The sequence below is a fragment of the Scyliorhinus canicula genome, chromosome 3 (assembly GCF_902713615.1).
Source record: "Scyliorhinus canicula chromosome 3, sScyCan1.1, whole genome shotgun sequence".
Taxonomy (NCBI): domain Eukaryota; kingdom Metazoa; phylum Chordata; class Chondrichthyes; order Carcharhiniformes; family Scyliorhinidae; genus Scyliorhinus; species Scyliorhinus canicula.
Window position 1 is genome coordinate 105,334,847 of NC_052148.1, and position 25,062 is coordinate 105,359,908.

A 25,062-nucleotide genomic window follows, 5' to 3' on the forward strand; every position below is an offset into this window, starting at 1 on the left:
ACAAACACGGGGAGAATGTGCAAACGCCACTGGAAATGCCAAACTGACACCTGGGTACACTGGCACCGCCAGGCTGACACCCTGGCAGTTCCCCAAGTAGCACCACATGGGAACCCTGGCAGTGCCAAATTAGCAGCGACAGGATTTGGATCACGCTGGGCAGAGCGAGTTAGGTGTCTCACGATCGGCCCGGCACCCAACACACAGCCCAATTTGGGCTCGCGTCCGATTCACCCATTGCGCCAGGATGCACGTCGGGCGCAACAGGGTTGCGGAATCGTGCTCAATATATCGCTCGTTAAATAAGAGAACCAAAGCTGTACACAGTATTCTAATTGTGGCCTCACCTGTGCTTGTACTATTGCAGCAACACCTCTTTATTTTTATACTCCAACTCCCTTGAAATAAAAACCAACATTCCATTTGCCTCCCTATTACATTCTGCATCTGTATGCTAGCTTTCTGGGTTTCATGAATAAATGAAATGAAATGAAATGAAATGAAAATCGCTTATTGTCACAAGTAGGCTACAAATAAAGTTACTGTGAAAAGCCCCTAGTCGCCACATTCCAGCGCCTGTTCGGGGAGGCTGGAACAGGAATTGAACCGTGCTGCTGGCCTGCCTTGGTCTGCTTTCAAAGCCAGAGATTTAGCTGTGTGCTAAATAAGAAGCCCACATCCCTTTGTGCTAAAGCTTTCTGCAGTCTCTCTTAATTTAACTAACAATCTCCCTTCTCATTCTTTCTTCCACATGAACAATCTCACATTTTCCCACATTGAACACCATTTGCCAAATTTCTGCCCACTCACTTAACCTGTCAATATCTCTCTGGAAACTATCTACATCCTCCTTACAACCTGCCTTCCCTCCCATCTTTGTATCATCCCAAATTTAGCCACAGTACACTCTGTTCCTTCCTCAAATCATTAACATATATTGTGAAGAGCTGTGGTCCCAGTAGTGATCGCTGTGGCTGGTTACTGCCTTCCAAGCTGAGAAAGATGTCCTTATCACTACTTGCTGCTTCTAATCAGTTAGCAAATCCTCTATCCATGCCAGAATATTACCTTAAACACCATGAGTCCTATCTTGTGTAGTAGCCCATTGTCTGGCACCTTATCAAATGCCTTTTGAAAATCCAAATATACAACATCAACTGGTTGTCCTCTATCTTTGTTGGCTGATATCTCCTCAAAGAACTCCAGTAAATTTGTCAGACATGGGCTAGAATTCTCCGGCCGTTGGGATTCTCTTTTCCCGTGGGCAGCGCACCCCCGCCTGCGGATTTCCCGGAAACATAGGGTGGTTTCAATGAGAAATCCTATTGACAAGTGGCAGGAGTAGAGAATCCCATCCCCAACCAACGGTGCACCACAGAGAAACCCACAACCAGTCCACAGCAGACGCCATCTCCCTGGCCCTACACTCATCCCTGGAGCATCTCGACAACATGGACTCCTGGATCAGACTCCTCTTCAACACCATCATCCCAGCCAAGCTCATATCAAAGCTTCAAAACCTAGGACTTGGCTCCTCCCTCTGTAACTGGATCCTCAACTTTCTGACCCACACACCACAATCAGCAAGGATAAACAAAAACAACATCTCCTCCATGATAGTCCTCAATGGTGGGGCCCTGCAAGGCTGCATACTTAGCCCCCTACTATACTCCCTATACACACACAACTGCATGGCAAAATCTGGCTCCAACTCCATCGACAAGTTTACTGATGACACGACTGTAGTAGGTCAGATCTCAAACAATGATGAGTTGGAGTACAGGAGGGAGATAGAGAATCTAGTGGCATGGTGTAACGATGACAATCTCTCCCTCAATGTCAGCAAAAATAAGAGTTGGTCATTGACTTCAGGAAGCAAAGTATCCTGTCTGCATCAACTGGGTCGAGGTGGACTTCCGGTGGCGGCGATGACGTAGGAAGCCGCACATTTGGGAGCTCCCGTTTTAAACTGACTTTTCGGCTCTTTTTAGAGCCCAAAACGGAAATTTTTCGACGTCTCCCGCTGGGAGAAGGCGTGCTGATCGACTTTCCCCGCAGTCCATGACTCGAACTCGGAGTGGAAAGGGGGGAAAAACGGCAGCAGCTCCCCAGAAAAAACGGGGGAAGGAATCCAAGATGGCAGCCGGCGGAGCTCCAGAGGAGTGGAAGCAGTGGGCCCTGGAGCAACAAGCTGCTCTCCTGCGCTGTTTTGCAGACTTCAAGGCTGAAGTACTGAGCTTTCTGCAGGAAACGAACAGAAGGCTCTCGGAAATTCAGACGACCCAGGATGCTGCCATCAAGGAGTTGCAGACGCAGGCCACTGAACGAGAGGAGGAGGCCGGGATCCTCGTGAGTAAGGTGGAGGGACACGAGGCACTTCACAAGAAGTGGCAGGAACGCTTCGAGGAGCTTGATCACCGCATGAGGCGGAAAAATCTGCGGATCTTGGGCCTTGCGGAGGGGCTGGAGGGGTCGGACCTGACAACCTACGTGGCTACGATGCTGAACTCGCTAGTGGGGGCCTGGACTTTCCATCTTCCCTTGGAGCTGGAGGGAGCAGGAGGCCTAAGGAGAATGAACCCCCGCGTGCGGTGCTGGTGAGGTTCCACCGGTTCAGTGATCGGGAGTGTGTGCTGCGCTGGGCCAAGAAGGCGAAGAGCAGCAATTGGGAGAATGGGGTAGTACGGATCTACCAGGATTGGAGTGCGGAGGTGGCTAAGCGGCAGTCCGGGTTTAATCGGACGAAAGAGGTGCTTTACAAGAAAAATATAAAGTTCAGAATGTTGCAGCCTGCACGCCTGTGGGTAACTTATTCGGACCGGCATTATTATTTCGATTCCCCGGAGGAGGCGTGGGCCTTTGTGCGGACGGAGAAACTGGACTTGAACTAGGGGTTGGGGGTTGCGGGGTCGGTTGTAATACTTTATTGCTGGATTCTGCTGTTGCTGTGTTCTCTTTTTTTGTACTTTTGCAATTTTGATATGGTTATTTATGGGGGTGTTGTTCTGTTATGTTTTTTTTGCTGTGGGGCATTGTTTGAGTTTTGTATCTTGCGGGGAGGGTCGGGGGGGGTATGTTGTATTCTATGTCGGAGTGGGGGTATGGAGGGGGGCTGATATTTGGGAGCTGCGTCAGAAGGGTGTGGTGGGGCAGTGCGAAAGCGCGGGCTTTCCTCTGGCTTCCCGCGCTGCGGGGCTGGGGATGGAGACAATGACGGGGGGAGGCGGGGCCATAACTGGTTCTTTCCCACACTGGAGTGGTGCCTGGAGGAGGGATAGATTGGGGGATGATCCCACTTTGGGAGGGGTCGGGTTATTGGCGAGAGTTTCCGGGGTCAGCAGAAGTTAGCTGACCCACAGAAGTACAATGGAGGACGGTTCGCGGCTAGGAGGGTTCCTCGCCTGGGGGGGAAGGGAGGGTGGGAAAGGGGAATACCGGGTTGCTGCTGGTAAGGTCAGGAAGGAGCTGGTGGGGGCTGGGGGGACAGAGGTGAGGTGTTGTCGCTGTGGGGACTGGGTCGGGCAGGGGGTGCTGGCCTGGGGCGGGCAGTCGACGGGCTATGGCTATTCGACGGGGGAGGGGGGCGGGACGTCCTCTGATTCGGTTGGTCACCTGGAATGCGAGAGGATTGAATGGGCCGGTGAAGCGGTCGAGGGTACTTGCTCATCTGAAGGGGCTAAAGGCAGATGTGGCAATGCTTCAGGAGACCCACCTGAGGGTGGCGGACCAGGTCCGTCTGAGGAAGGGATGGGTGGGGCAGGTTTTCCACTCGGGGTTGGATGTGAGGAACCGGGGAGTGGCGATTCTGGTGGGGAAAAATGTGTCGTTTGAGGCATCGGAGGTGGTGGCGGATAAGGGGGGTAGGTATGTTATGGTTAGGGGCAGGCTACAAGGAGAGAAGGTGGTACTTGCTAGTGTGTATGCCCCAAATTGGGATGATGCGGGCTTTATGAGGCATATGTTGGGACGGGTTCCGGATCTGGAGGCGGGAGGTCTGATCATGGGGGGGGGACTTCAATACGGTGTTGGATCCTTCACTGGATCGATCCAGCTCTAGGACGGGTAGGAGGCCGGCGGCGGCCAAGGTACTGAGAGGGTTTATGGACCAGATGGGTGGGGTGGATCCATGGAGGTTTGTGAGGTCGAGGGCATGGGAGTACTCTTTCTTCTCCCACGTACATAGGGTCTACTCTCGGATAGACTTCTTCGTGGTGAGTAGGGGACTGATTCCGAGAGTGGAGGAGGCCGAGTATTCGGCCATTGCAATCTCCGACCACGCTCCGCATTGGATAGTTGGAGATGGGGGAGGTGCGGGACCAACGTCCGTTGTGGCGGTTGGATGTGGGGTTGTTGGCGGAGGAGGAGGTGTGTAGGAGGGTCCGGGCAAGTATTGAGGGGTACCTCGAGGTGAATGATACGGGGGAGGTTCAGGTGGGGATGGTCTGGGAAGCCCTGAAGGCAGTGATTCATGGGGAGCTGATATCCATCCGGGCACACAGGGAGAGGAGTGAGAGGGATAGACTGGTGGGAAAGATGCTGGAGGTGGACAGGAGGTATGCAGAGGCACCAGAGGAGGGACTGTTGGGGGAGAGGCGCAGCCTGCAGGCTGAATTTGATTTGCTGACCACTAGAAAGGCGGAGGCACAGTGGAGGAAGGCACAAGGGGCAGTGTACGAACATGGTGAAAAGGCGAGTAGGATGCTGGCTCATCAGCTCCGCAAGCGGGATGCGGCTAAGGAAATTTCTGGAGTGAGAGACAAGAGTGGGAATGTGGTGAGGAAGGGGGTAGAGGTGAATGAGGTCTTCAAGGACTTTTACGGGGAACTGTACCGGTCGGAGCCAACGGGGGAGAGGAGGGGAATGGAGAGGTTCCTTGACGGGCTTTCTTTCCCGAAGGTGCAGGAGGAGAAGGTGGAGGGGTTGGGTGCACCGATTGAGCTGGAGGAGCTAGTTAAGGGGATCGGGCAGATGCAGTCAGGGAAGGCACCGGGGCCAGATGGGTTCCCAGTGGAATTTTATAAAAAGTTTGTGGACCTAGTGGGCCCCTTGCTGGTGCGGACACTTAATGAAGCGTGGGAAGGGGGGACTTTGCCCCCGACGATGTCGCGGGCGCTGATCTCGTTACTTTTAAAGAGGGACAAGGACCCCCAGCAGTGTGGTTCATACAGGCCCATATCTCTCCTCAACGTGGATGCCAAGGTGCTGGCAAAAATCCTGGCCACCAGGATAGAGGACTGTGTGCCAGGGGTTGTGCATGAGGACCAGACAGGTTTTGTGAAGGGAAGGCAGCTGAACACGAATGTGCGGAGATTGTTGAATGTCATCATGATGCCAGCGATTGAGGGGGAGGCAGAGATAGTGGTGGCGCTGGATGCAGAGAAGGCCTTCGATAGATTGGAGTGGGGGTACTTATGGGAGGTGTTGGGGAGGTTTGGATTTGGTGAAGGGTTTATTAGATGGGTACGGCTGCTATATGAGGCCCCGATGGCGTGCGTGGCCACGAATGGGAGGAGATCGGAGTACTTCCGGCATTACCGAGGGACCAGGCAGGGTTGCCCCCTGTCCCCCTTGTTGTTTGCACTGGCAATCGAGCTGCTGGCGATGGCGTTGAGGGATTCAGAGAGGTGGAGAGGTTTGGTACGATGTGGGGAGGAACAAAGGGTGTCGTTGTATGCCGATGACCTGTTACTGTATGTGGCGGACCCGGTGGGAGGGATGCCGGGGGGTGATGGAGCTGCTAGCTGAGTTTGGGACCTTTTCAGGTTATAAACTAAATTTAGGCAAGAGTGAGGTGTTTGTGGTGCACCCTGGAGACCAGGAGGAAGGAATTGGTAGGCTCCCGCTTAGGCGGGCAGGGGAGAGCTTTAGGTACCTGGGGGTGCAGGTGGCCAGGGACTGGGGGACTCTTCACAAACATAATTTCACCAGACTTGTAGATCAGATGGAGGAGGAGTTCAAGAGGTGGGATATACTGCCATTGTCGTTGGCGGGGAGGGTACAGTCCGTCAAAATGACGGTGCTTCCGAGGTTCTTGTTCCTCTTTCAGTGCCTGCTCATCTTTATCCCCAGGGCCTTCTTTAGGAGAGTGACTAGCAGTATTTTGCGCTGTGTGTGGGCACATGGGACTCCGAGAGTGAAGAGGGTGTTCCTGGAGCGAGGGAGGGATAGAGGCGGGCTGGCGCTACCCAACCTTTTGGGGTACTATTGGGCGGCCAATGTGTCAATGGTGCATAAATGGGTGATGGAGGGGGGAGGGCGGCATGGAAAAGAATGGAGATGGCGTCATGTAGAGGTACGAGCCTGGGTGCCATGGCAACAGCGCCGTTGCCACTCTCCCCTAAGAGGTTTACCAAGAGCCCGGTGGTGGCGGCGACCCTAAGAATCTGGGGACAGTGGAGACGGCATAGGGGGGAAACAGGCGGCTCGATGGAGGCTCCATTGGGTGGCAATCATCGGTTCATCCCAGGGAACAGGGATGGGGGATTTAAGGGGTGGCAAAGGGTGGGCATCAGTAAATTGAGGGACCTGTTTATTGGCGGGAGGTTTGCGGGCCTGGGGGAACTGGAAGATAAATTTGGGCGTCCCCAAGGGAACATGTTCAGATACTTGCAGGTAAAGGCGTTTCCTAGGCGACAGGTAGAGGGATTCCCTTTGCTGCCCTCGCGGGGGACGATGGACAGAGTGCTTTCGGGGGTGTGGGTCGGAGAGGGGAAGGTGTCTGACATCTATAAGGTAATGCAGGAGGTGGAGGAGTCGTCAGTGGAGGAGCTGAAGGCTAAATGGGAGGAGGAACTCGGGGAGCAGATAGAGGACGGGACTTGGGCGGATGCCTTGGAGAGAGTCAACTCTTCCTCCTCATGTGCAAGGCTTAGTCTCATCTGTTTAGGCTGTTGGGCTGTTTAGCTCAGGGCTAAATCGCTGGCTTTGAAAGCAGACCAAGCAGGCCAGCAGCACGGTTCAATTCCCGTAACAGCCTCCCCGAACAGGCGCCGGAATGTGGCGACTAGGGGCTTTTCACAGTAACTTCATTGAAGCCTACTTGTGACAATAAGCGATTTTCATTTAATTTCATTTAATTTCATCCAATTTAAGGTGCTACACCGGGCCCACATGTCCGAGACTAGGATGAGTAGGTTCTTTGGGGGTGAGGACAGGTGCACCAGATGTTCGGGGAGTCCAGCGAACCACGCCCATATGTTCTGGGCATGCCCGGCACCGGAAGAATTCTGGAAGGGGGTGGCGGGGACGGTGTCGAGGGTGGTTGGATCCAGGGTCAAACCAGGGTGGGGACTCGCGATCTTTGGAGTTGCAGTAGAGCCGGGAGTGCAGGAGGCGAAAGAGGCCAGTGTCCTGGCCTTTGCGTCCCTAGTAGCCCGACGAAGGATCTTGCTGCAGTGGAAGGATGCGAGGCCCCCAAGTGTGGAGACCTGGATCAGTGACATGGCGGGATTTATAAAATTGGAAAGGGTCAAATTTGCCCTGAGAAGATCAATAAAAGGGTTCTATAAACGATGGCAGCCTTTTCTGGACTTCCTGGCTCAAAGATAGGTAACTTGGTCAATAACAGCAGCAACCCGGGGAGGGAGGGGGGGGGTCCTTATTGTAGTTTCTTTTATGTAACTTAATATTGTGTTAATTTGCGTTGTTGTTAATATGCTGTGTTGTTCATGGAGGTGGGGGCGAATGTTTATGATCGCTAATATTATTGTTATTTTTGGTATTTTATTATGGTTCGTTGTTGTTGTATAAATTCAAACTTTTTCAATAAAAATTTTTTTTTTTTTTAAACTGGGTCGAGGTGGAAATGGCTGACAGCTCAAAATTCCTAGGTGTGCACATCCCCAAAAATCTGTCCTGCTCCACCCATGTCGATGCTACGACCAAGAAAGCACAGCAGTGCCTATACTTTATCAGGAAACTAAGGAAATTTGGCATGTCCCCATTAACTCTTACGAACTTTTACAGATGCATCATAGAAAGCATCCTATCGGGCTGCATCACAGCCTAGTATGGCAACTGCTCAGCCCAAGACTGTAAGAAAGCAGGCAGCATAATCAAAAACCCCTCCTACCCAGGTTATTGACTCTTCCATCTTCTTCCGTCGGGCAGGAGATACAAAGGTCTGAGAACACGCACTAACAGATTCAAAAACAGCTTCTTCCCTGCTTTTACCAGACTCCTAAATGACCCTCTTACAGACTGATCGGATCTTTTTACACATCCTCTCTACAGAGTAGTATTACACTCCTGTATGCTCACCCAATGCCTGTGTCTATGTATTTAATGTATTTTATGTTTGCCATTTTTTTTTTCAATAATGGAATGATCTGTCTGGACTGTACGTAGAACAATACTCTTCACTATACCTCGGTACACGTGACAATGAAACAAATCCAATCCAATCTAAACTGCAGGACCGGAGAATCCAGCCCATAATTTTCCCTTCATGAAACCATGCTGACTCTGCTCAATCAGACTATGACTTTCCAAATGCACTGCTACTTTCGCCTAAATAATCAATTCTAATATTTTTCCAATGACTGAAGTTAGACTAACTGTCCTGTAGCTTCCTGCATTTTGCCTCCTTCACTTTTTGAACAAGGAAACCACATTGGCAGTTTTGCAATCCTTTGGCACAGTTCCAGAATCCAAGCATTTTTGGAAAAACTACTACCAATGCATCCTCAATCTCTATGGATACCTCTTCTAAGATCCTGGGGTGCAAACCATCAGGTCAAGGGGGCTTAACAGCCTTTAATCACATTTACTATTTCTGGGATGCTTCTTGTACCCTCTACAGTAAAGACCGATACCTATTTAACTCCTCTGATGTTATCCCTAATTACTTCCCCAGTTTCATTGTCTAAAGGGTCAATGCTTTCTTTTATTCTTCTCTTCCTTTTAATAAGTTCTTATCGTCGGTTTTATGTTTATCGCTAGCTTGTCCTCATATTTTCTTTTCCCCTCCTGATTATTTTTTAAAGTTCATCTTTGCTACATTCTGAATCTATCCTTCTTCTGGCCTACCATTAACCTTTGCCATGTTAAATATTTTTACTTTCAACTAAGTACCCTCTTTAACTTACTTGCTTATCCATGGTAGATTCTCCATCCCCTTAAGAGTCTTTTCTTCTCAATCGGATACACATTGTGTGTTTGCTGGAGTCACAAATTATTTTTCTCAATGTCACAGGACTAGGAAAACTGAAGACAGCAAACCACATTACCCTTCATCTTGAATCAAAACAAGTAAGTGGTAGTTAGCGTGCAACCTTCCACATGTTTTGCGGCGACGTGAGTGGCCTCCATTGATCGGTGACGGGATCTTCTGGTCCCACGGTGTCAACGGAGTTTCCTGTTGAATGCACTTCTTGCTGCAATAAAACCCATATCAGGAATGCGTTGTCGGCAGGGATGGAAGATCCTGCCGGCGTGAACAGTAGCAAATTTCCAGTCTGTGTGTCTGTTTATGCCAGGATAGCCAGGAGACATGCCACACAAACCCATTCCCAGGCAATATTGTGAATAAAGATGACATGTTAGTGTACTTGATGAATTACTCATCTCATGAGGGATCAGTCATTCTGAGTGTTCAGAGGCTTGGCGTACAGCAATAATTGTACAAAGGACACTTTGGCAAGAAAATGTTGAACCAGATCAAGGTATTCTGTTTGGTGGCCAGGTATCTCTAACTCATTGGAAGAGATTATATCAAACCTTATTACTTGTGCTACTCAACATCAGAAGACAAGAAAACCATTGATGTAACTTGCCGGTCATCAAGTCCATGGGACTGTCTTAAGAGAGATCTCTTTGTACATGGAGGTAGGATGTCCTTGATCATAGTACATACAAACATACAAAATAGGAGCAGAAGTAGCCCATTTGGCCCCTCATAACTGATCCACCATTCGATAAGATCATGGCTTATCTATTTGTTTTGCAACTTCAACATTCCCATCTACCCTGATAACCTACGATTCCCTTGCCTAACAAAATCTATCTACGTCCCCTTAGGAATATTTAATGACGCCACCTCCACGATCTTCTGAGGCAGAGAATTACAAAGCAGATGACTACTTCAGATAGATAGAAGCCAAGCAACTGCAGAGCCACACATGTGAAGCACTGATTAAATCACTGAAGGAGATATTTGCAAAAGAGGGAAAACCAGACCATGGACTCTCAGAAAATGGGCCGCAGTTTGCCAATGAATACTTTAAAGAGTTCATATTATATAGATTCAACTTAAGTGCAGGTAACTGATCACCATGAACCACGCATGCATGAAATGCACCCCACCCCATTCCTGCCCCCAACAAAAATGGGAAGTACCATGTCTCCAAGACGTGAGTTATTTGTGTGCTTCCACCATTTACAACCTGATGGAAAGGCTCCCCTTTGTGGTGAAAATATGGGCCTTAAGAGTCTGCAGCAGAAATTTCCCAATGTCCATAGGGAGAAGTGAAAATTGAAGACCAGTCACTCCGAACATAAATTAGAGTTAGAATCATCTTTGATTGGTTCATAATAATCAGTCCTGAATGATACTGGATATACTGTAGAGAAAAGTCAATTGGAAAGGGGAAAGGGTGGAAGCAGGAGGAGTGTGCAATGTAGCGATAAGCTGAAGTGTTAAAATATTATTAAAACTCACTGTCACTTTTTTCCAAAAAAGAAAGCATGTATTTACAGCTACTGTACCACAGACAGGAGGCACAACAGGGGGAAATATCACTTATTTGACATTTATAGTTAGGATTCATAAACTAATATCACCTCAAGTTACTAAGAATTGCATTTCTGTGAATCTGGCAAAGAAATACAAAGAATTCATTTTAAAATTGGGAATAGGGATTACTTTTAATTCACTCACTTGTGACCAATCTCATGTGCAATTGTGAATGCTGAACCCAAGCCAATATCTTCATTGATGCTGCAGCTTCGTTCAGGCTCGCACATTCCAGCCACTGAGGCCAAGCCTGAATAAATACAGGGAGACACAAAGGGTCAAGCCAAGGCGTTTCAGTCTTAAATACCCTTGTAATAAAGGCTTAGGTTCGAGATATATATACACACACACATATATAAATATATATAAACAATATATATATATATATATATATAGATTTTAAAAAACATACATACACAGAAGGAATAATTGGCATAAGGTTAAGTTTATAGTCATTTGCGTATTCACTGGGGGGAATTGCTCTTTACAGGCCAGACATTAATTTTTTTTGAGCCACAGCCAGCGCTGGAAAACGTCTAGACTAGGGGTTAGATTTATAAATTTACTTCTGGTAACATGGGACCACCTGAAACCTGAACCTGAAGAGGGAACTAAAACCAACATTTCTATTTTTTCTTCTATTCTTACCTAGCAAGGAGTAAAATGTACTTTTTTGTCAAGCAATTTTTTTTGGACTAGTGATTTGTTTATATTACAGCAGATTGTTGAAATAAGTAAGAGTTATCTTAACACGTTTGAATTTGTCACGTGGAGCAGTTTTATAAATAGAAGAGCAAATAATTCTGAAATAGCACAGAGTTGCAGTGAGGAATTTATCTTTCAATGTTTTAAGTAATAAATTATCCATAAGAAAATATCTAAATATTTAATGAAAAATACAGTTTCTGGCCATAAGGTGCATTTCTATATTTTTTACACACAGTATAATCTGTGCACCTTTAAGCTTTGTAGGAGCCAATCTAATTTAAGCTTGAAGGCAAATTGTAGAGTTAGAAAGCATCAGTCAGCAGTTTTTTTAATTGTCCCAGCATAATTTCTACCAATGACAAAAGTGATAGATTGTGCATGAAAATTAGATTCTGATAATGAGATAACTATTGCACAACATATATGCTGGAGCAAACTGCAACACAGTCAAGAACCATGAAGTCCTGATGTGGAATGTAAAATCTACCCTCGTAAAAATGTAACAAATAAAAGTCAAGGGGTTTGTGCGCAACACATGAACTCAGCGTAACTGTGTTTTTGTTTGTGTGGGCAAAATATACTGAGATACAGTGCTACAAAATTCAATGTATCAATAAGGTGTTCTATTGTCGATCATGGTAGTCTCCTGAAGATAACATTCGACAGGCTGGGAAGGTACAACAATAGTTACCATGACAAAATTGAAAAAAAAACAGTGATACATGAATAAATTTGCGAGTGCATTACTGGAAACAACGTTAGTTATCATATATATTAGTTATATATGCATAATGTTCCAAGTTGAGAACACGTATCAGGAAAAGAGAACAATGCTTCACCTAATTTGAAAGCCTCAAATAATTATAAAGGACAGCTTAAAATAATCGAAAATAAATTGCCCTATTTATTCGGGTGAAGGAAAACAAACTGCATCAAAATAAAAAATATATAATGGATCAATAAGAACGACTGGAAAATAATATTAACTGCAGCAGTAAAAACTTACCCAGAGTTCCACAGGGCTTGTTTTTATAGGTACAGATGTCATATCTACGAGGGGAGAAATTAGGAAGAATTCAGTGGCATATTAAATATTGTTTTGTTGTATATAGCTAGTCCATTAACAAAGCATGGTTAACATTTGTCGATGAGGATTGGGAATAGTATATGTTTCCAGCTAGTATTGGCATTTTCAGCACTGTAGTGAAATGATGTGCACAGCACGCTTACAGCAGCTGGCTTCAAGCCAATGGGACATCAGCCAGTTAAAAACAAAAGTTAAACTCGATCTTTGTAGTCATAAGCCTCAAAGAAAAGAATATGGTTTGAGATGAAGAGAAGCAGCATGTCTGGAAACATATAATCACAGCAAATGGCTGGATCTGGGACCTTTCCGTTTAAATAAAATAAAGAAAATTCTAACCATGGATGGATGATGAGCTTCCAAGATGGTGATATGAATGCTGGTTTTTTTTTAAAAGGGCTTATAAATGGCGAAACAAAAGGTACATCACATTTATTTTAAAAAATAGAATACTTCCCGAAACAGGTCTTCTTCATTCTTTGACTGGAAAACATCTTCCCCAAGCCAATAGGATAAGTCCAGGTTAACAGTACTGTGAACTGCAGAAGTGATACCCCTTCAACACTGAGTGGCAGTAACATAATGACATTAGGATGTTGCTTCCATTACTCTCCTTCGGGCATCACATAAAAGATATCCTTTTCCTGAGCAGTGTCAGCTCTTTCCCCAAGAGTGGCAAATGAATGTGGACAATCAAAATACCTTTAAGCAATGTATCGAGATACACATAAATTTCAGGCTCAAAAGGCCAATGTTTGGTGCATGAGTGTATCTAAATGTATTTGAAGGCTAACGCAGATGCTACTTAATAGTTGTATGGGGTACCGACTGACTTGTAACACCTACAAAGGAAGATAGATCTCACAAGCATTTGGAGGAAGAGGTTACATGAGTGGGTTGGCGGGGGGGGTGAAGAGTTCTGGATCGTGTTTAATGTCTCGCATGTTTACCCTGTATATAAGGTCGGCCAGTAAGGCACTGACCAGGTAGTGTATATATATCATTTGTATAAATAAAACGTTGTTCTTATTTTTACTCGGAGTGGACTCCCCGTATTCTTATTGAAGTGTTGCCTTCCGAGTGTCATGGGAAACATTTGGAAAAGGGAGGGTTAATCATTCAGGCATCATGATTGATGTGATGTAAAATAGTCCAAAGATCCATATAAAGGAGTTTGAGGAATTACGCTTCAGATTGAAAAGGGAAACAATCTCAAAATTGCTCCCAAAACCACATAAATTCAGGAAAGGTTCAAAATGGACACATCAGTGTATGGCTTTAAAGATTAAGGGAGCACTTGGATACTTAGACAAGTTTTGGGAAAGGGGAAGCTGAACAAATAAACTGGCTTCATCTAAACTAAACAATTATCCATGCTCTTGTACAGAGGGGGATGCAAGCAGTAGAATAGATTTTAATCGAAAAGACTGTGGAAATTACAATTTAAAAGTGTGAGTTGGATATCATGATGGGAGGGACAAGAAACACAGAAGGGGTGGACCTGGAAATTTGGTAAAACTTGAGCTAGTGAGGATCAGAAAAGAGACCAGAAAGTAGGAAAAGAGGAGGAAAATGTCAACTGGGAAAGGTAATAAACAGGCAAGGATGAAGGAGGAGACGTCATTGACCTGCAACAAACTCTGTTTTTCTCACCACAGAATTTTAACCATCTGCTGAGTATTGCCAGCATTTCCTGCTTTTTACTCCGATTTCCAGTACCCACTGTACTTAGCTTAAGTATCAACTGTCTTAGTCATAAAAGTAGAGATCTGGGGCCGATTTTCCCCTAAGAGTTGGTAATCAGGAGGCAGGTTCAATTCCACATTGTGAACCAATCTCTTGTCGTCAGAAGTATTTTCTGGGCATCTGGGTCCGAGAGAGGGTCTGTCACAAAATCAGTCGCCGGGATGGGATGGGAATGGAGGTTGGACCCAGGGAAATGAGCTACGTTCTGGCCTCGAATCAGCAGCCATTGCTGTGGCTGCCATTTGCACATTCATGTTTTAGGAGAAAAGATGTCAAGTTCAAAGTTTCCACATTTCGGAGGTCAGCGGGAGAAACCGGACAGTGTAGGCTGGTGACAGTCTTTTTAAAAACAGTGAACTCGTATAAAATGAGGTTTGCCGCTGCCAAGCTCAGCCTCTATCGTACCACTTCGAACTGCATCGTCTTAAAACCGGGCCAGAATTCTCCAGCTGTTGAGATTCATTTTTCCCATCGGCAGCACGCTCCCGCCCATGGATTTTCCCGTGGTGTGAGGTGGCTTCAATGGGAAATGACACTGACAATTGGCGTGAATATAGAATCCCACCACTAGTGAACGGTATGCCGCCACGAAACATGCGGCAGGGGAACCGGAGAATTCAGCCCAAATGGTAACCGCTGACCCTGCCCCCTCTTCCAGTGAACTGGTCTGAATTACGATACCCTGAACCCAATTGAGCAGCCAACAAGGAAGCTTCTTGCCCCCCTCGGGAAGCTGCTTGGGGGCTACCTCAATGAAGCTGGTGGAATCCTCATGTGTTGGCCCATTTCAATGCCAGTGAAGGGCTGATGAGTGTTGTATTGTTATATTATTCAAGCAGGGGGCAGCACGGTGGCGCAAGTGGTTAGCACTGCTGCCTCACAACGCCGAGGTCCCAGGTTCGATCCCGGCTCTGGGTCACTGTCCGTGTGGAGTTTGCAAATTCTCCCCATGTTTGCGTGGGTTTCGCCCCCACAACCCAAAAATGTTGAGGGTAGATGGATTGGCCATGCTAAATTGCCCCTTAATTGGAAAAGAATAATTGGGTACTCTGAATATAAAGAAATATGTAAGTCAAAAAGAGTTGGAACTCTATTATTATGCGCGTACACATGCAAATAAAGAATGTCACAACACTTACTACTGCACTACAGTCAGTGTACCAAATCAACAAGATATCACTCTGTAGCGCATAGTAAACTCTGAGAAATACATTCGATGTCAGCTCCTGGATCGGTGTAAGATGACGTAATTTTTCAACTTCTGCAACCAATCACATATGGTGGTAGTAGATGTCTGCGAGTAAAACTCAAGCGACATAAACAAAATAAATGCTTAGATTGGGAAAGGTCAATCCAAATTAGCGCCAGAGGAAGAGAAAATGGGTGGGTTGTGCAAAGAAAAACCGAAATGCCAATCGGTTCTGCAGCAACGAACATAACAGTTCCAACTCAGGATGGATTGGGAGGCTGATAGTGTCATAGAGGCATTTAAACAAAAGAAGTGCAGATTGACATTCAGTTTTCGATAAGGCATGAATGAAGAGGAAAGGGTAAGCTACATCATTCTACATGCAGGAGAGAAAGGTTTGGAACTGTGTAACAGCAAGCAGAGCAGTGAGGATAGCAGTAAAAGCCCAGGTAAAATCTTTAACAAATGCAGCATAAATCCAGCCAAAGTCAAATGTGAGCCTCAAAGCCTGAGGCAGGAACCAGGTGAGTCTGTTGACAGTTTCTTAAGATTGAGCAATGTAGCCAGCAAGTCTAATTCCAAGGAAATGGATAAGAGGCTGGAATATCAGCTCATTTGGGGCTCCGTACACCCTGATGTACAAAGCTCTGCCGGAAAGGACAAGTTCACGATATCACAGCCTGCTGACACTGCCAGAGCACAGGGAGTGACAAGTAGACAGATGCAGATGCTTACCACCCTAACCGATAACCTTCAGTTAAGTCAAGGTTGGTGCAGTGAAACAGCAACAAAATAATGCACAGCAGACGGAGCGGAAGATGTGCATGAGCTGTGGACAACCATGTGTTCATAAACAGAAGAAAATGTCTCACATACAGGTTAATCTGCAGAGTTTGTGGAAATCCCAATCACTGAAGAAAGATATGCAAAACAAAAGAAATAAGGTGGAAAGGGTGTTACCAGAGCGGAGCAACAGGGAGAATAGAAGGAATGAAAACAAAGTATCCATATCCTGGAGGATGACGATGGCATTGAGGACACAATAGACATCCGTTCGGCGGGTGACCACGATCTGGAGGGGGCCTACCTCCTTCCGCACGACCCGCTGTAAGGTCCCCGACATGTTGCTCCGCACATGTGTGGGCCCGGGCCGGCCATGCAGGGCAGCCTTTCGGCGCCAGAGCAGCGTGCAGCACTCTGGCACTGCGCCAGCCCCCTGAAGACCAATGAATTGCTGGGCCAGGAAGCCCATTGACACCGTTAATTTCGGAGAATCCCGGCCCTTGTCTGAAAATTTGAAAGAAATTGGTTTGCCAAAAAAAGTTGCTCTGAACCTGAGCAACATCATGCTGACAGCATATAATGGAACAGAGGATCAACAGCTGGGAGCGACCCAAATCAGAGGAACACAGAAAAAAAACATTAACTACATGTTATATGTCACAGGAACAGATGGTCCTGTTATCTTGGCATGGAGCAGTTGAAGGAGGAATCATTGAGGGTGGAAGTTAGTACTCCCGGTGAAGAATAACTTCCGATCGGAAATTTATTTTACTTTAATTTTATGGGTTAGGGTTTGGCCAGCATTTATTGCACATCCCTAAATGACCTTGACGGTAATGGTTAGCCGCATTCTTCATAGAATCCCAACAGTGCAGAAAGAGGCCATTCGTCCATCGAGTCTGCACCAACCCTCAGAAACAGCACTCCATCCAGGTCCACTGCCCCACCCTAACCCCATAACTCACTGTAACCTGCACATCTTTGGACTGTGGGAGGAAACCGGAGTGCCCTGAGGAAACCACAGAGACACAGAGAAAACTTACAAACTACACACACAGTCACCCATGGCCAGACTCTAACTTGGGTCTCTGGCGTCATGAGGCAGTGCTAACCACTGTGTCAACCTAAACTGCTGCGGTCCCCTTGTCCTACAGAACATATCGATGAGGCGGTTGGATGCTTTGAAGGTTTTGAGTATCACATCACTTTTGCTCCACTGAAGAAGCCAGTGATTCATCCTTCCGTGTAGAGTACTGTACCAACTGAACTAAAAGGATAGCTTGAAAGACAGTTCCAAGAGATGGAAGAAAAATGAGTGATTGCCAGAGTCAAAGCCTACAGGCTGGGTAAATTCCATTATTGTGAGCGAGGAACCAAATGGGTGGCTACAAATTTGCCTGCATCCCCAAGATTGTAATCAAGCAACAAAGAGGAATCACTTCCCGAATCCAACACTGGAAAAGATGACGCCAGCACTGGCAGGAATAAAGATTTTCAACAACCTTGGTGTCATAAATGGCTGCTGGAGCATGAACTTTCTAAAAAATAAATTAAGAGTGCCCAATTATTTTTCCCAATTAAGGGGCAATTTAGCGTGGCCAATCCACCTAACCTGCACATCTTTGGGTTGTGGGGGTGAAACCCACGCAGACACGGGGGGAATGTGCAAACTCCACACGGACAGTGACCCAGGGCCGGGATTCGAACCCGGGTCCTCAGCGCCGTAGGCAGCAATGCTAACCACTGTGCCACCGTGCTTCCCCCTGGAGCATGAACTTGACAAGAAAGCATCATTGTTGAAACATTCAACACGTCCTTTGGGCAGTATAAATTCCTGCAACTACCATTTGGCCTTAAAATGAGCCAGGATATGTCCCAGCAGAAAGTAGATGAGATGCAAAGGAGCACTCAACATAGCTAATAACAGCCAGATCTATGGTGTAGATGAAAAAGATATCTACGACATGAAGCCAGGAGAACCAGGAAAACTGGGATCAGGCGAAATGCAAATAAACGCATTGTAATGGTTACAGGATGCCAGTTCTTTGGAATGGTGTACGCACCTGACAGAGCCAAACAAGTGCTGAAACTGTCACAGCTATCTCTGAGATGGAAGCTCCAAGAGATAAGAGAGAGCTGACAGGTTCCCTTGGCTTGATCCAGCAAGTGATTTCATTCATACCTCACATGTTAGAACACACAGAAAACCTACAAGAGCTGATGAAAGAAAATATCGAGTATCAGTGGTCAGAGACACATAACAGGGGTTTCAGCAAATTCAAAGAAGCAGTATGCAAGGAGACAAACCTGTCAACAGACAACACAGAGAAACATGTCACTCTGCAAGCAGATGCTTGAAAAGGCAAAAGCATTGTTATCCAAAGCTGAGCATCAGCCGAGCCCTTTTTAAAAGAGAGCTTTTGGCAGTCAAGAATAGATGTGAGAAATTCCATACAAATCTCAATGGAAGTTCAGAGTGGAGAGTGATCATCAGGCACGAGAGCAAATTTACAGGCTAAATCTCTGTCAAACACCAGTAGAGATTGCAGAGGCTGCTCTTGAGGCTCAGAGTTACAACTTCACTCTGAAATACAAACTACAAAGAGAAATGGTGCTTGCAGGTGCGCTGGCTTAGTTGAGACCACAGGATTAACATGAGATAAAAGATCTAGGTTTAAAGATCCATCATACAGTGAATGTAACACCACCAAAACAGAGTCAAATTAGAGATGAGACAAACAAAGACAAAGAGTTACAGATGCCCATTCAGCAAGTGATCCATGAAAGATAACCATCAATACGGCGGTTTGGCCCATCACTAGAACCTGTTCTGCTGGCCGGATCCAGTGTAATCAATACCCCAAATAATGCAGAAAGAATCTCTCCAGAAGCTACACGAAGGTCACATCGAAATACAGAAGTGTAATCTCAGAGCCAGATCAGCTGTGTACTGGATCGACATTGAGTGAATGGTGTCTACATGCAGTGTATGCCAAAAGTATAGAAATGCACAGCAGAAAGAAGAGATGGGAGCTACTGAAGTACCACCCAGACCATGGCATACAGTGAAAGCTGGTTTATTCACAATCAAGAATGGCATCACACAGTAGCAGATTATTACTCAAAGTTACCTTTTATCAGAAAAGGTGAAAGATTTGTGGGCTACAACAATCATCCCAGCCACACAAGTTCTGTTTGCTGAGCAAAGGATTTATGAAAGAAGGTGACACTGGAACCCCAATCACCTCCGGAGAGTTCAAGGACTTTGAACAGGGGAGGTACAACATCATCATCTCATCACCACATTATCCAAAGGGACATGGATTTATAGATACTCACATCCAGATGGTCAAGAGAACCTTCAGGAAATGCTGAGAACCAAAGGAAGACCTAAACCTTGTTTTATTGTTACTCTGAGTTACACCTCTCAAGGCTCATATGAGATCTCCGACAGAGTTACTCAATGGCAGAAAGTATAAGACAACTTCACCGATCAAAATACATCCTCCAAATGACCAGGAGGAGGTAAGACAACAACTTATTGATGTACAAGTAGAAGGAGGTCAACATTTCAACAAGCATGCTAAATCCTTGCCTGAGTTGTTGAGGGGACAAACTGCACTTGCACAGGACCCAATCCTATGAATTTGTAGCAAAAGTAGTTGGTGAAGCAGTGACTCCAAGGTCTTACATCATCAAGAGTGAAACTGGTTAGTCGATGAGAGAAACAGAATCCATATTCGACCTACACCAGAGCTGATGAATCAGGAAAGATCATCAGCAACACCAGGGCCATCACTGATCAGTGAGACATCAATAGCATCATGAACAAGTGGTGGAACATCGACCAAATCATTAACAAGTGACACAATATCAGAACCATCTCCAACTCCAGCAACACCAGGAGCAACATATACAACATCAACAATAAAGAGTGCTAACCCATCACTGAGCGATGAATACCAAATCTGTGAGGTGGTGGCACATCTTACTACCCAAGTGATACTGTGAAGAATATTTTTATAAGTTCATAAGATGTAGGAGCAGAAGAGGAAGCATCTGATCCACATCTACTTTATCCATAGCTTTTATGATCTTGTATACCTCAATTTAATCTCCCCTCATTCTTCTAAACTCTAGAGAGTATAGACCTAAACTGCTCATCTTTCTTCATACGACAAACTCCTCATCTCTAAAATCAACCTAGTGAATCTTCTCTGAACTGCCCCCAATGCCATTATATCGTTCCTCAAATAAGGGGATCAAAACTGTGCACAAAACCCCAGGTGGGATCTCATCAATGCCATGTATAGTTGCAACAACACTTCCTTACCTTTATATTCTATTCCTTTAGCTATAAATGCCAACATTCCATTCGCTTTCTTTATTACCTGCTGTACCTGCATGCTAGCTTTCTTTGACTCATAAACGAGGACCCCAGATCTCTCTGCAAGGGAGCACCCCAAAGTCTCTCCCCATTTAGATAATAAGTTGCCTTCCCATTTTTCCAACCAAAATTCATGACCTCACACTTATCCACATTATCCACGGGCGGCACGGTGACACAGTGGTTAGAACTGTTGCTTCACAGCACCAAAGTCCCAAGTGAGATTCCAGGCTTAGGTCACTGTCTGTGTGGAGTCTGCACATTCTCCCCTTGTCTGCGCAGGTTTCGTCCGGGTGCTCTGGTTTCCTCCCACAAGTCCTGAAAGACATGCTGTTAGGTGTATTGGACATTCTGAATTCTCTCTCAGTGTACCCGAACAGGTGCTGAAGTGTGGTGACCAGGGGATTTTCACAGTAACTTCATTGCAATGTTAATGTAAGCCTACTTGTGACAATAATAAAGATTATAATAAACTCCACCTGCCACATTTTGGCTCACTCTTCCAACCTATCTATATCCATTAGTAAGGTACTTATATCTTCACTGCAACTCACTGTCCACCTATTTTTGTGTCATCTCCAAATTTGGCTATGGAACCTTCTATCCCTGTATCCAAGTCGTTTATGTAGATTGCAAATAGCTGGGGCCCAAGGACCAAACCCTGTGGCACCCTACTAGTCACAACTTGCCAACCAGAAAAGACCATTTATCAGGCAGCCAGTCTTCTATGCAAGCCAATAAATTAGCCCTAATCACATGTGATCTCACCTTGTCAATTAACGTTCTCTGTGGCACCTTATCAAACGCCTTTCAGAAGTCCAGATATACTACACCTACAGGATCCCCACCTTGCTTGTTACATCTTCGAAGAACTCTGGCAAATTAGTCAAACATAATTTGGCCTTCATAAACCATGTTGACTCTGATGGATTGCGTTTTGACTTTCCAAATGATCTGTTTTTACTTCATTGATAATTGATTAACAATTTCCCAACAACAGATGTTAAACCAACTGGTCTGTAATTCCCCATAATCTGCCTCCCTCCCTTCTTGAAGTTATGTTATGTTAGCATTTTTCCAATCCACTGGAACGTTTCCCCTGTCCAGGAAATTTTGGAATGTTATAATCAGTGGATCCACTATCTCAGCTGCCACTTCCTTTAACACCCTAGGATGTCGGCCGTCAGGCCTGGGAGCCTTGTCTGCCCAAATTCCTAATAGTTTGTTGAGTACCGTTTCCCTATTGATGTTGATTGTTCCATGTTCCTCCCTTTCTATTACCTCTGAATTGCCCATTCCTCTAAAAACTCGGCAATCTTGGTACCAATGTCCTCCACCATGAAAACTGAGGCAAAATATCGATTTAGCATCTCCGTCATTTCTGTGTTCCCCACTATTAACTCACCAGTTTCATCTTCCAAGGGACCAACATTCATTTTAGCGACACTCTTCACTTTTATGTAATTATAGAATATTTGCCTCTCATTTTTGATATTTTGCGCTAGTTTTCTGTTGTAATTTACTTTAGCTCTTCGTATTACTTTTTTAGTATCCCTTTCTTTATGTTTGTTTGAAAGTTTCCCAACTTTCCACCTACCCTGGCCTTTGTAATATGATGTACCTCAGTTTTTGTCTTTGGAACGTCCTTGGCCTCCTTGTTTAGCCATGGATGTTTTTTACCGCTCTTACCATCTTTCTTCCTCACTAGAATATATTTTAGTTGTGAGGAATTGAGCATCTCCTTAAACAAGTGCCACTGCTCAGTAGCTTTCCTACCTTTTAGTCTTCCTGCCCTCTCTACTCAGGCCAAATCTCTCCTCTTGCCTATGTAATTTCCTTTGTATAATTCTAGAATGTAAGTGTGGAATTTTGAATTCTACCAGACTATGGTCACTACTCCAGAGGGGATCCTTATCTATGAAGTAATTAATTAATCCCTCCTCATTACACAATACCATAAAAGAAAACAAGGTATAAGAAACTCTTTAAGGTGTTCAGTATAATTATAAAAGCCAATTGCTAATCTTCTTTAGCTTCGACATAATATATAAAACAGTTATTCATTGGAAGTTCTATTGATATATGGAGGCATTAAGGACTGGATTCTCCATTTGAGAGACTATGGATTGGATTCTCCGCTGTGGGGATTCTCCATTGCACCAGCAGCGCACTAATCCCTGAAATTTCCTGACGGTGTGGGGCTGCCCACAATGGGAAACCCCATTGGCAAGTTGGTGAGACATAGAATCCCGATGCCGGCGGGGGCCCAGCGCGGGGGCGGAGTATCCCGCCCTATGTTCTCCCGCCCGAGGTAAATTGCAATCAGTTTACCAAAAAACTAGCAAGCAATTCAGTATTCCTTGCCATGCAAATGTATGCATGGCGTGGAATACGAGGGATTCCTCGGGGAATCCCGCTGTCAGGCTGCCATTTTGAGCGGGCAGCCCAATAGTGAGGTCCAGGGACCTCTGAAATAGGGAGACCCCACAGGGACTCCTGATAATGGAGGGACCCCCATCGGAACGGTGAACCCCCACAGGGACACAGGGGCGCCCCCCCATCCCCCGAGAAAAGAGACCCCTGTGGAAGCAAGAGAGCAGTCCAGACAGGAGCAGTGAGAAGAACTACAGAATTACAGCTGGAACACTTACCTTGAAGCTCCATGTGTCCATTCCTGGAATGCTGTGCCTGCATCTGGTTCCCACTTGTCCATTAGCTGTAAACCATTCACAGCTTTTTAGTAGTGTCTGTGAGTGGCAGCTTCTACAAACCATCTTCAGCTTTGATTCATTCATCTTCCTTCATGATTCAGTGGCCAAAGTGGTGGAACCCTAATGTTTATGAGCATTGACCACATCAAAGGGAGGCAGGTGCATTCCGACCATAGAAAAATGCTTCCATCATCCACCTGCAAAAGCAAAAAGGAACTTGCCTTCCAACCATTCAGGCGTTTGATTGCATTGCATTTACGTCTCTTTGGCTCATTTAAATATGCTCATCTGGATCACGCCCTTTCGCTGGGCAGAACAAGTTGAGGGACTCGCGATTCGCCCAATGTGAAGCCCAATTTAGGACTCTCGCAGGATTCGCCTGTTGCACCCCTTGTGGAACCGGATGCAATGCGGTGGCTGAATCGCGCCCAAGGATTCTGGTGAAGATTTTCCCGGTGATGGAGAGAAATGAGATTCCTCTATGATCGTGATAAGATTGGAGAGTTCCTTTTTGCTTGTACAGGTGGACGATGGAAGCATTTTTCTATTTTCATGGGCTGGTTCCTTGCTCCCACATCGAATGAAAGAGGTCCATGAGCTTCTTGACCAGGCATTTACCTCATCATGGTAGACCACAGCAGGAATAACATCAGGGCCTGGGATTTTGCCGCTAATCAGGAGTTTGATTGTGTCTGTCATTTCTAACAAAATGAGAGGATCATCAAGAGCAGTTGATGGTAACCTATGGCGGCCTGTTGATTTTTCTATTCATTAGGCCGATTAGCTCAGTTGGATGGATGGCTGGTTCGAGGTGAAGAGCGACGCCAAACGCACGGTTTCAATTACCATACCTGCTGAGGTTATCCATGAGGGCCCTACCTTCACAACGTTGCCCCTTGCCTGAGGTATGGTGTGGAGACCCTCAGGTTAAATCAGCTCCCTGTTTCAAAAAGAAGAGCAGCCTATGGTCCTCTGGGACTATGGCGACTTTCATTTCAGATGAGGTTGTGGTTAAATTGTTCTGCCCATCTTACTAGCGTTTGGGCTTTTTCTGTCAGCTGTTTTGGCCCGACTTGTTTTGACCTGAGGATTGATGAACCAGTAGACTGGAGCCCCAGACAGATTTCAGAGCATCATAGAATCTCTTCCAATGTTCGTGGTCAGCGTATGACTGAAGTAATCAATTTTCAGATTCAGCCACGTGTCCTGCAGCTCCTGAGCTTGCATTGGACCACTCTGCGGATGTTTCAGTAGGTATTGTTTTTGGATAATGATGACTTGTCAGTGAGGTGAACCCTGTAGAGGCAATGGGTGGGATTCTCCGACGGCAATATTGTAATCAACGATTGGGCGGAGAATGAGCTCCGACGCCCAAATTGGGGTCGGTGCCGGTTTCATGCTGGACAGCCATGCTCCACCCCCTCCGAAGTGGCATAATCGTATCACGCACCGTTGCAATCTCGTTGGTGCATCACTAGAAGACCCTCCCGCAATCCACACGTGTGGTCTCAGCAGTCATGAACCCGCGTGGTGGCTGCGGACTGTGTCCAGTGCCTCCACACTCAGCTGGGATCCGTGCCACTGTCCGGGGGGAGTGGTGGAGGGTGGTCAGAGGGTGGCCTGTAGGGTCGCAGGTGGCGGATCAGGTCCGTGCATCAGCCGCCGCCATGTTGCACTGCACGACCACTGCAGGACGTCGTTTGTGCATGCGCGGCCAGGGAC

General features: G+C 46.1%; 1 protein-coding gene across 1 annotated transcript in view; it reads right to left on the reverse strand.

The window, feature by feature from the left end:
- The window catches only part of adamts6 (ADAM metallopeptidase with thrombospondin type 1 motif, 6), a 429,889-nt gene that overhangs the window by 247,494 nt on the left and 157,333 nt on the right, over window positions 1–25,062 (reverse strand). The window contains exons 8-9 of the mRNA XM_038791039.1: window positions 12,447–12,490; window positions 10,877–10,982 (exon numbers count right to left, since the gene is read on the reverse strand). Coding sequence (XP_038646967.1) covers window positions 10,877–10,982; window positions 12,447–12,490 — 150 coding nt within the window. The remainder of the gene's footprint in view (window positions 1–10,876; window positions 10,983–12,446; window positions 12,491–25,062) is intronic.